Here is a 12868-nt window from a genome sequence, read left to right as displayed (position 1 = left end):
GTGCATGATATAAATGATATAATGATGACAAAAAATGCGAACGGATTCTTAATTAGTAGGGATGCTGCTATCGTTTGAACGATAACTTGGAAAAGTCAATACAACATTTTTTCACAAAATGACGGCCGTTTGAAAAAAAATTTCTTATTTCGCACGTCTTTTGACAATTCCGAACGTATAAAAAATAGTAATATTAAAGATTTTGAGCTGAGCGTGATCCGGACGATAGAGGAGTATATAAGAAATATTCAGACCAAATTTAAAATAAATCGGTTCATTAGAACTTGAGATATCGTGCACGCCAACTCGAAAAAAGTAGTTTCGAGAAAAACGCGTACGTCTACCGTCTACTATTCATTTGTTCCGGTCAGACCGGAGCAGATGCCGCATCACAAAAATGGCTGTAACACATAAAATAATTGAAATTTTGAAAAATCCTTTTAAGGGCATATTCTTGAATGTCTAAACTTTGGAAATATGAAAAAAAATTTTTCGATTTTTTCAAATTTCTAGATCAGAATACCCCTTAAGGAGAGCTATAGAATTACTCCATACCTTTGTTAGGTAAAACGTTCATCCCGTGACCGCGGCTACGTTTAGCGACTGGTCAAGTCCAAGCTCATTGTCACAAATCTCGGGCAAACATAATCGAATTGAATTGCAAACAATTACTTAAGTACGGCTTATGATAAGTATCTAGACTAAAGTATTGAGGTTTTCCCAAGGATTGCAAAGGAAAGGTCGGATGTCCTCTGACATATATATGTACTAATTTAAACGATTGGTATATATTTCAGAACATGTGACAAAATGTAAAATACCAAGTTTCTACTCTGACTATTGTGGAAACTTTCGATTAAGAAATAAGTAATGCAGAATTTTACAATTGATTTTCCAATGAAAACCTCGTATCAAATTTTACGTTCTATTTAGTTGTCGACGAGAAAGTAGCGTTAACTAACGTTTAATGCAACTGGCAATAAGCTCCACTTTCAGCTAACCTGCTATGTGCGGGAATACTGGCACGGGAAAGGATTAAAGTTGTTCGAAAGTAAATTTACAATATGTAATGATTTATTCAAATCTTACTCGATTTCGATATTGACAATTGACTGGCAGACTGGCGGATATAAAATTCTTCGGTTGACAAAATGGTAATTCTTCGATTGACAAAATGATGATTCTTCGGTTGACAAAATAATGACTAACTCTTCGATAGACGAACGATAATAATTATTACTCGATAGACGAACGGTAATTATTATTGTATACTTGATAGACGAACGGTAATTATAGTTACTCGATAGACAAACGGTAATTACTGTTACTGACTTCTCTGAGTCGCTTCATTTATTTATATCTGTCGGAGATGAAAAAACATCGGGGTCTTGCTTTTGAAAATGTTTGGGAAGATCCCCAACGTTTGTTCAACTGCCGATTTTGTTTACAATTTAAATTGTCTTAATATCGTTATAAAAACATAATTAGCTAAATGTAAAAACATGGTTAGATAAGTTTTCGCAAGATATAGCTTTTAGCGGCTTTAACTGTCTTTCACTTCAAATACTGTAAACACGGCTTCAAATAAACGTTTTAAATTACCTTGATTTGACAGAAATTATCAATTTTACTTTCGCACTACGGATCGCGCGGGGCGCGGGACGTGACATCAAACAGTCCGGAGGAAACAAGAAGCAGTCCACGAGAATCATCATCGGACGAATTTGTCAGAAAATATTTTTATACAAATTCATAAAGGTCAATAAAAAACAATCGATCGATAAAAAATCACTCATACGAGTTTATATTTTTACAGACAATCTCGCTCTACTTGTACAAATCTGTAAAGTATGTAAATATGATGCACGGTGAAAAGTATACTGTTATTGAGACATTTGAATGCGTACGGCTGGGCTTAGGCTTTTTTTAGAGAAAATTGCGATATATCCAACTTTTCTCTCTTTCAATTATTATTACTATTTTTGTAAACTGACATCAGTTTCATATTATATCGTCCCTTCCTTGTGTTACCGCGCGTTAAATCAGTTCAGAATGAAATCGCGATTTGCCCATGGCTCTGTGACATCAGTTCCGCATTCCTGTAATGTACGCTTGGTCATTCTTCAGATGAATCGTTCTTCCGTACGGTTCCCACGAGCATGTTCCACTCGCCGCCAGATCAGAGAACCTTGTTTCTCAGACGACCTAGGCCCTCTATTTCTGTTTCTAGGACGTCCCCGCGCTAAAAGCATATTCAATAAAAAGTGTATAAATATCGTATAAACGTAAAGTTAATCGTTTCAGTATGGCTGTCGTCGACGAGCAATATTAAGATCCTAGTTAAGAACTTGAGATGCGGGAATTGGTTATTTACGACTCAATTCCATATTACGAGTATATTTTCGCTTTCTTACTTTTACTACGTACGAGGGAAACATTTATTCAAATATACCCATACTTGAATGCTTGATATCGTAAAAAGGATCTTCGATTGATAAACAAGCTACCTGTAAATATTCAGGTGGTTTGCGGGCAAATCCCACGCCGGCTGGCGTGCCTGTTAGAATCACGTCTCCTGGTAATAACGTCATAAACCTGAAACACACGATTACGTAATAAGATCCTTGAAGCAAACACAAGTATTCGATGGAACAATCAAGACAACAAATTTTGAATAGCAAAATTAGCGTATTACACAAGATAATACAGATATATTAATGTTCTTGACTAGTACATACTGTGAAATATATGCGACGATTTCGTGTGGTTTAAAGATCAACTCGCTTGTGTTTCCGTCTTGCTTGATATCACCATTCACCCACGTCTTGACTGAAAGATTGTTAATGTCACAAATGGCTTCTTTGGTAACAATAGCTGGTCCCATGGGGCAGAATGTGTCCATAGCTTTACCAAGTAAAAACTGACCGCCATTTCTCTTTGATTTTTGCCAATCTCGCGCTGTGATATCCTGCGCTATCGTATAACCAAAAATACATTCTTCTCCCTCGTCTTTGTTCAATGCCTTGCACTTTTTGCCGATTACTATCACCAGCTCGGCCTCCCAGTCAACTTTCTATCAAAATAATCACCACCAATAATAATAAATAAATATGGGACAACATTGTGTTTAGTATTTTACATAACAGCATCAGATGGTTGTTAGGTAAACCGTTGTGATTAGATAAGAATCAGTATCATTTCTGCATGGACTTGATAGTTTTCTAATTGTTCGCTCATTATACAATCACCAACAGTGCTTCTATCGATCATTTCGTCGTTCTACATTCGAAATATTCAAAAATCAATTTTATCCATTACTATCTCATATACAGGGTGGTTGGTAACTGGTGGTACAAGCGGAAAGGGGGTGATTCTACGCGAAAAAAGAAGTTGAAAATATAGAATAAAAATTTTTCATTTGAGGTTTTGTTTTCGAGAAAATCGACTTTGAATTTTCGCTCGGTACGCGTGCACTTTATCGCGTCTCGTTATAACGGATCTCACTGTAGATCGTTGTCTCGATGGAAAAATTAAAAAAAAAAGAAAAAGAAAATTAAAAAAAAATTTTTTTATTCTATATTATCGACTTCTTTTTTCGCGTAGAATCATCCCCTTTCAGCTTGTACCACCAGTTACCAACCACTCTGTATATTGTAATGCAGACCAATATTTAAATTATATACTTCCTCAGGAATGTAGTAACTATTCTTGTGCATCAAGTAATTCGATTGATAAGGTAGGTAAAATAAAGTAAGTAAAAATCTTTTATGATTTATCGATAAACCGATATTTTCTTTTCCCACGTGAATTATTCTATAATTAGTTCGAAAGTTTAATTTTATTACCCGATCATCTGGACTATTATAAATATAGAAACAATCACGGCTACGCAAGAATAATGTAGATTCGGTAATGCGTTTCCTTCGTCGTTCCTGAACCTACCTCCGAAATCGACGGAAGCATGATGTTATCACGCGGTCCAATGATATTGCTAGGGAATTTGCTGAAAATTACAGGGGATTCCGGGGGCGATACTCCCTGTTCTTCGCAATGGCCACTATAATTTAGACCAACGCACGCCAACTTGTCCATCTTTGTAACTGGTGCCAAGAAAGTCACATCCGTTTCTGGTATCACGCTGCGTCCTTCTGCCACTATTCTGCAATAGTTAAACTAATGTTCAGCATGGAGATACGTTTGGGAATCATTTTCTGATGACAGAATTGGGCTATATTCTAATTAGATTACCTTTCTATCAAATTATGATCAAATTTATCATTTATTTCTAGTTTTTCTCCTTTCGTTTTCATAAAAAAATTTAAAGGAGAAATGCCCTCGGTTGTTGATATTTATTACTATTTCTAAATGAAATTTCGTGCAACTAAACTTACAAGTGCTAAAGTAAACGGCATTTACTTTAATTTCGAAATAGATTAAGAATAATTTCTCAGATTAGCTTAAGTAACCTCATCGTCTACCTGCACATCTACGGATATAGAAATTATTTAATCATGTACATAGTTTCGGTTGTAAAGACTGACTTGTCAATAACTGAATTATATCAATACAGATACGTAATTAGTCATTGCGCAATTACTATTTCGACTATGTATTTTTTGTAACACTAACAAATTATAAGAATAGAAAAAAAGGTGCACAATAAAAAAAGTAAGAAAAGATAAGACAAGACGTGATATATTTCAATACTTCCTTGATTTCAATTGATTTTCAAACATGTTGTTGGGGGTATGATCCCTGTCCGTACATTGAATAAAAAAGAAAAGAAAAGAAAAGGATAAAATAAAATAAAATAAAATAAAAGAGGCTCAAAAAGAAAATAATTTTGGTAATTTTTGCCTGTTTGTTTATTTGTCTGTTGGTATTAGCATTACGTAGTGGCTACTGAATGGAGTACTTTTGATGGAGTTCCCTTTTTTGTACAACTGACACCTTAGTTGCATGCATTCCCATGTTCGCGCTCCGATGGTTGTTATTGATGGTTATTGTGTTTGTTTTACGATCGAATTTTTTTTATACTTTAATATCTTTTATTACGAAGAATAATAACGAAGAATATCCTGACTGTTATTATAAAAAATATAAAGGCATTACATTCGTAAAAATTCATCTGCGAAAAGCTGATATTATATGTATGTGTTCGTGGCTCTCGCATGGCTAAGCTAGTGTGACATCAATTACTTCTCAACCCCATCAGAGATAATATCTCGACCACCGACTTTCGGACACCAAGGGGCTGCGACGCATCTTAGTCCCCATCAGAGAAAAGACATCGACTCCCGACTGTCGGACGCCAAAGCTGCGACGCACCTTAGTCCCCATCAGAGATAAGGCCTCGACCCCCAACTTTCGGACTCCTTTGGAACCCACATCGAACCCCTCAACATCCCCAAGCCAGGGTATATATAAGCCGAGACTTCACTCAGCTCGGACAGTTCTTGTTCTTGTTCTAGTCGCTGTTCTTGTACAACCCCTTTTCTCCGGTTCAGTGCCAAAATTATAATAAAATTCGATAAAAGAAAATTAATAGTTGAGTTACGACTCAGCTTTCTTTTCTCTTACAACCCAAGTATCGATTTTACGTGACACTAGCAAGTTGATAAGTTCTTTCTTATCCCTCTTTACTTACAAGTTGAAATATAAGACATATGAACATATGGCGGCACAAACACATTTATTATTATAGATATGGTCATATCCATAAGTAAACATAATCCGAACCTACCCCAAACCTAACCCACATCAAGATAACCCACATCGAGAAATAGTATCTCGGAAAGTAAAGTCGAAGAATGAATCGAAGAAAGTGAAGTTATATGTTCGTAATATGTATAGGAAATAAAATTAAACCTCGCTTTAGGTAGCACAAAATTATGACCTTTTTAGTGTCACTTAATAGTTTTCGACGATCTTCGATATGAGCGGGATCAATTCTTTGCGCTTATCGCGTCGATCTATGGGCGAGCCGCCGCCGCCACCGCCACCGCCGGGCTCCCCAACACGCGACCAGCTAGTCATATCTCGCGGACATATCTCAACTTTATTAATTTATAGTTCAATATGATTGAAACGTTTTTTGTTATTCTATTAGTTCAGCTATATTTCTGTATACTGTGTATTTTTTTAGCTTTTAATATTGAAAATTAAGATAGAAGAGGTATGTAAAAAAAAATTATCTCTGATTGGTGTAAAACAAAAATTTAGGAATGCGCTACTAGCACAAGAGGTGAACTCACTGTAATCACGGGCGGAACTGAGACCCTATTTCTCGCGACAAGTCGAATCCTCAGTTTCTATACGGAATACGGAATATGGATACGCATGCAACGATGGTACGCAATGGTTGTATGCAACCGTTACGCAGCTTTAGCGTAACAACTATCGTCACATGCAAGTTGAATCTCCACATGCAAGTTGAATCTCCACATGCTGTTGTCTATAATATCAAGTGTTGCAAGATCGATCAGTCAGTAAGATAGCGCCTTCTTGTGTCGTCTGCCTTGTAATAGAAAGGGACAATGGGCAAGCTCAGCAATGCAATAAGACGAATGTGGAATATAAACAAATGAAGATTGATCCTCGCTAATTATAGGAGAAGATTAGCAGCGTTCGCACAATATACTGTTATCGTCCTTAATTATTCAGAACGAAATATACCTTGTTACTTCACAGAGCGCATAATTATTTTCCAACAATTCATCGATTGGTGAACATATTAATGTGTTACATCCTCGCCGATTTAAATATATATTTGGCTATGTTGTAGAAATCAACGTTCTGAACAACCCTTTTTATGCATATTACCGGCGGTCTCATCTCATATCTCTCGAGCTATTCGCAAAAACCTCTCGGTACCATTACAGTGAACCCTACCGATAGTTTTGTGGCTATGGCAGCGACGTACCGGTATTGATTACCAGCCGCCAGACAAAATAACACGTAACCCGAACGTAATTCTTATCTTTTGTTTATGGTTTATATAGGTTTAGCCTAGGTACCACAGACGCACAAAAACTATAAACAGAATTGAATGTGCTAGGTACCGGCAATTTTTTTGCGAATATCTCGGAGGTTAAGCGAATATCTCGCCAGTTATAGGAGAAAATTGAGTTTTACAACATATCCCCAAAAATCATCGACATCGGAGGGTAATCAGTCTTTCTTTTTCATTGAATTCCATTTCATTGAATTTCACAATTCAAATGCATACAGAATAAGCTATACAATAGTTTAAGAATAACAAATTTTGTGAAAGATTAAGATCCATGAAGATGTAACATCAATCCACATCAGAGATCAGGCCGCTGTCACGAGCGGCTCACTTTAAAATCGGAGATAAAGATGTGGCGGCATTCGGCGACAATGTATATCGCCCAGGTGCCTAATGAGCCATCAATATCCCAACGGTCCTTCCGCCGAATATTCGAGGAGAAGGCGTGCATGGCAGCGATCGCGAACGCCTAACAAACTCAAGGATAGTGGGAATATTGAGGGGTGACAAAAGGCAAATAACCGAATCTGATCGGAAGTCGAGTTGTAAGAGTCAGTCTTGAAAAGTCACGCCTAAAGCTCGGAAGTAAAAATTGTGAACTGTGTTAGAAAAAAAATAAAGTTTCTTTTTTATTTTTTCTGTTTTTTTGTGTGTGTTATTTTACGTGACAAAGACGTCACACATCAACTAATATGTCCTTGAAAAAACGATCCTAATTTTCAGACTCCGCGACCTCGTAGATATTAATTTTGCTTAATAAAAGAAAAACTAAAGCGACACAGGCATAGTATAACCACGTAAAATCACGGATAATCACAGAAGATCACAAACTATTCGTTTTACAATTTTTACAGTCATACATGCCTAGCAGCGACTTCATTTATATGCAGAATTGACGATAATAACAGAAGTTTAATTATATCGCCGAAAATCCAAATTTCAGTTTATCTAAATTTTGTAGTATTGTTTGAAGTTTATTTATAGATGTTTATGATGATACAGTTTATCGATGAAAATAGAGCAACATTTTACAATAAAATCAGCGATGTAATTCGGTGAAATGTAGGTACTGATAATGAATCATATCTACATGCATATGTACATACATGTTGTACGGAATTACATGACAATTGAAAAAATTACAGAACTTTATGAAAATTTTAAAAAGTAATAAAAACTATACAACAGATTACAAAATTATATACTATTCAATACTGCATATTCAGCACAGCTGTAAAAATTTCGGGGAACTGATCTTCAACGTTCGTTATATCTTGCCGATAACAGTGGACGAAGAATTTTAATTTAAAATATCTCGCGGATTGTTAATTTTTGTAATATTGTATCTTAAAACTTTTTGACGAGGTACGTTCCGAGGAATCCATATATATGTAAAAACAGAGATATACACTTCAGTTTAAAGAAACAACCTCCATATGTTCTCTATGCATCCTCCTACAAGAAAACTACGCGAGACTATAGAAACACTGCCTATCGTCCGATTTTAATGATTTTTGGATACATTGTAGAAATCGATATTTTCAATAACTTCTTCCTATACATATATGGAGTGAGTGAATTCGCTTATCTTTTAAAACATTCGCCAAAAACTACCAATACTACTACAGTGTATTTCTGTCTATAGATATACGTCTGTGGTAGCATATGTGTCGGTTTAGTTGCCGACCACCAGCCGTTTATGTATGTTTATAAACGAGAGTTAGGCGAGCTTAAAAGGCCCCATTAAACGTGCATGAGTGTATACTCGAGGCTGCAAAGAGTGTCCGTTATAACAATTAAAAGCGAATATCATCGATGTATTATTGGATTTGGGTTAGTCTTTTTGTTGTTTATCAAAAATATATCCTCCTTATACTATGCAATCCACATGTAAAAAATGTTTCATATCTGCAATACATCAGGATTTAAAAGGCTGTCCACAGTTAGCGGAAACATCCGTATGTATTAAAAGAAGTATTCCATCTACATGTTGAAACCATTAAATTTGACATATATAAGTATTTAAAAAAGTGTACGTTCTACGTATATATTTAAAAAATAAGGCATTTATTTCTAAAGTAATAAAAATTGATTTCTCTGAAGACAGAATACAGAATGTATTCAAAATTTTCAAACATATTCATCTGTAGAATACAAAATTGTAATCTACGTGTAAATATATTTCTGAAATATGATGTGTAGAATATAGTTACATTTGTAAAATATAGGTAAAGAATAAATAAATATGATATGTGAATTATATACAAGTACGAACAATGGGGAATTGTTTACACAAACGCAGAGAAAAAGACAGACAGTATGGATTAATGGTATCTTACAGAAGCTTAATGTAGAGGGGCTTAAATGATGCGCAAAGAATCTTTTTCACACTGAATTCTTTCAATGGCACAAACCTTTCTACCATGGTCAACAGGTTCACTTCGTCTTCCCTGGGAACAAAATGATCATCTATGAAATGGAACGGAATATCGTAATAAGAATCTCATTGTCAAATGTGGTTATTGAAGTACATATTGAAGTATATGCGAGTACATATCCTTCTTTTCTTTCTTTATATCTCGTAATTTTTCAACAACTTTTGACATAATTCTGGATGTTTTGGAAATTATTTCAAATATTTTTTAACTAATAACCGTACGTTTTCTCTCTTTCTTACAATGTCTTAGAAATTTTTAATTTATCTTCATGTAACATACATACAAAAAGTTCAGTTATCCTACCCAAGATTCATCATAACCTTCTTCTAATTAGCTGCGACCTGTTTATCTGTAAATTATCGCGTGCCCCTCAACATAATATCTCTGTTTTTTTTCTTTTCAATATGCTTACATCATTTGTACAGCGTGATAGCTCGTATTATTATGGCCTCTTGATTATTTTGAATCGTTCCATACCTACCTTTTGGCTTTTTTCAACATGTCGTCGCCACCTTCCAAAAATTTTTCATTGTGTTAGGAATTCGCGAGTCCACAGCGGAAACGGCGATTATGTCACCCCCTTGGACAAGTTGCACCCCCAAATGCTGAGGTCCGCCATCTTTGCCGGTGAATTGCACAAACCTACGGAAGAGGAAGAATAAATATATGTATAATAATGGATTTATTTATGATTCAAATAATATCCACTAATGTAATCCTATTTAATCAAACTGTTTAAATCTGTCTAATCAATGAAAATAATAAATCCAATAATTAATAATCAATCTATATGCGTGATAAATGTACGTTTAATAATTAGCCAAAAAGGCAAATATCCAAATAAACCTATCTAAGTAATAAACTTATCTGAACGATTGCACTTAACTTCTAATAAATAGAAGTAATTCATATCCATAAAATTAACTAATTTATCAATTTCTCTAGGACAAATGCCATTACCTTCTCTTACTTTAGAAATCTTCGAAGTGTGGAAATGTTTTTGTTTGATCTCATAATGAAAAACAATGATATTGAAGTAATATTTTATAACATATAAACAGCACAATTTTTGTGTCGATCTTGGAAAGCTGAACAACGAAAATCGAGACTGATGGATTGTCGGATGATTTGAAGAGGTAATCCTCCAATGAGGTAAATACAGCTCTCAATCAAACATTTCTTTTGAATGCAACTCGACCAAATTTATGCGTAAAAGTTATTGATAAATATTTGTTCAACAAAAATGTTATCAATAAACTATGATAAGACGATAAGACGATAACAAATTAATCAATCTCTGAATGTGAATCTTAAATTCGTTCAACATTAATTAAAAACGAACAACATCTCATTTTATTTCCAGCAGATAGTTAGAAACGAACAACATCTCATTTTATTTCCAGCAGATAGTTAAAAACGAACAATATCTCATTTTATTTCCAGTAAACAATTCCAGCAAATATCGCTCCCGTATTTAAAAAAGATTTTAACATAAAATTGTAATAAAATATGTATTAATTACGAATTTTTTAACGCTAGAAAACACGACTAGGCGAGAAATAACTCAAAAAACGTAGTAGAATTAATTATTGTATAATTCCATATATTATAAGCTCACTTTCAATTGTATTTTAAAACAGAACATTTTTCACTTTCTTTTATTGCAATCGCAGCAAATAACTGCATACTCTGGCATTATTGTTCACAATGCAACGTAGAGTCGAGCAAATTTCAAGAATATGTGATATACATATACCGACGGGGTGCAAACATACGTTATAATTGTGTACCGACAGATGATATCAGGAAGTACTTCATAATCTAGTTTCTTTCTATAACCAAAATATCATACGACTCGAACAAAATGTCCCGCGGATCACTGGTGTTTCATATACAATACGAGGATGGAAAGAAGTCGTCTGGAAGGAATGCGGGCCTGATTGGTTGTTTTTCACAAATTCAATAGAATCTTAAAGTTAAGCACGCGTATTGACCAAAAGTGTCATATACAAACAAAATTATAGCATGACGTGATGGTGAGCGATAGAGAGCAGTATCCTAGCTCCTATACTATCTCGCGAGATTCCTTTCCGAGATCTCTGCGATATAAGTAGTTTAACAGTATGTTAAAATGATGTCGATTTATGCAAACGTATCGAATCCCTCCTTGACATGTGTATATTACACGCAACTAAGTTCAGCGTGGAAAGCGCCTCGTGAGTGTATAAATTCAGATCTGTTCAGTGCCGATGACATAATTATATACCTAATCGAATTCAGGTGTTTGAATCAAATAAACTATCGTGTTCCTCAATGAATTGACTCTACACGATTAACCGGTAAACGGCCCTAGTGATTTAGAAATTGATACTAACATGTTTATTGAAACATAAAAATGCGTCTAGTGAAATCATCCTCGTGAACTTTTCTTTACTATTTAGAAGAAAACATGATAAATATATGTGATATAAATATATATGATATGATATATATATATATATATATTATTATCTAAATAGTATCCAAAACACTTAAAACACATCAATTGTATATAAATTCGTCTTTTATATTTTGGTAAGCTTGTCCCTATTAAACAAGTCATCGATCCAAAGTAAACCATATTATCTCGAAGCAAATACGTAACAGTGTCTATTAACACCGCGAGCCATTTTTGAATGGGCGAATCAATTCGCTTAAAACTAGACGCGTCTAAAAGAGTAAACAGAAAAACATGTAAAGCATAGGTCAATAAAAAATGTCGCACCAAATTCCATCACTTCAGAGTATTGCTCAAAGTGTAATTATTTTATACAACAAAATAAAAAAAAAAGAATAAAAGAAACTATTTTAGAGTATTACCAGATTAAAAATTCGATTAAAGTTCTAATTAGATGTTACGACTCACCTCATGTTGACCGTGCCACTGATAGAGAAGTTCCTGTTGGTTATGCTAGCAGCGAAATGCGAATTGCTTTTCTCGGTGCACGAATTTTTAAAGGCCAAGCAGACTCTGCTAATCAAACGCAATTTACAACGGAAAGGCATTTTTCTTGCCGATAAAAATCCTTATCGGCTCGATAAAAACGCAATGTTATAAATTGATCCTAGACGTGGAAAGAAGAATGAGGATATCACCAGATAACAAAAAGACTCACCACGAAAGGCGAACTACAACTGAACACATTGCACCACTCTAGCGTTGTCGACTTATAGCAGGGGAAACCACGTGATCCTGATAAAATGTGATTCATCTTCAAAAGTAACCGACGATCACCGTACATGAGTTTATGTATATATGCCCTGTCCTAAGAGCTACAATATAGTAACATAATACAACTTTTATTTGAGTAACAATGTTACTCAATTATTTACATTATTAAAAATTATTTTAGTCAATGATATTCATCTTATTTTAACTACT

The 12868-nt window shown here is 34.6% G+C and overlaps 1 protein-coding gene across 1 annotated transcript; it reads right to left on the bottom strand.

The window, feature by feature from the left end:
• Positions 1–1777: 1777 nt before the first annotated feature.
• On the bottom strand, positions 1778–12633 carry LOC117240147 (fumarylacetoacetate hydrolase domain-containing protein 2A). Its single transcript, XM_033506037.1, is given in 8 exon segments — positions 1778–2242; positions 2508–2595; positions 2739–3073; positions 3943–4159; positions 9424–9459; positions 9929–9974; positions 9977–10089; positions 12353–12633. Coding segments are annotated over 8 exon segments (1038 nt in total). The 5' UTR covers positions 12493–12633; the 3' UTR covers positions 1778–2179.
• Between the last annotated feature and the right edge of the window lie 235 nt (positions 12634–12868).

This window comes from Bombus vosnesenskii, unplaced genomic scaffold (assembly GCF_011952255.1).
Source record: "Bombus vosnesenskii isolate JDL3184/JDL3185 unplaced genomic scaffold, Bvos_JDL3184-5_v1.1 scf7180000014579, whole genome shotgun sequence".
Taxonomy (NCBI): Eukaryota; Metazoa; Arthropoda; class Insecta; order Hymenoptera; family Apidae; genus Bombus; species Bombus vosnesenskii.
The sequence above is the reverse complement of the archived record's forward strand: the minus strand, read 5'-3'. Positions and strand labels throughout refer to the sequence as shown.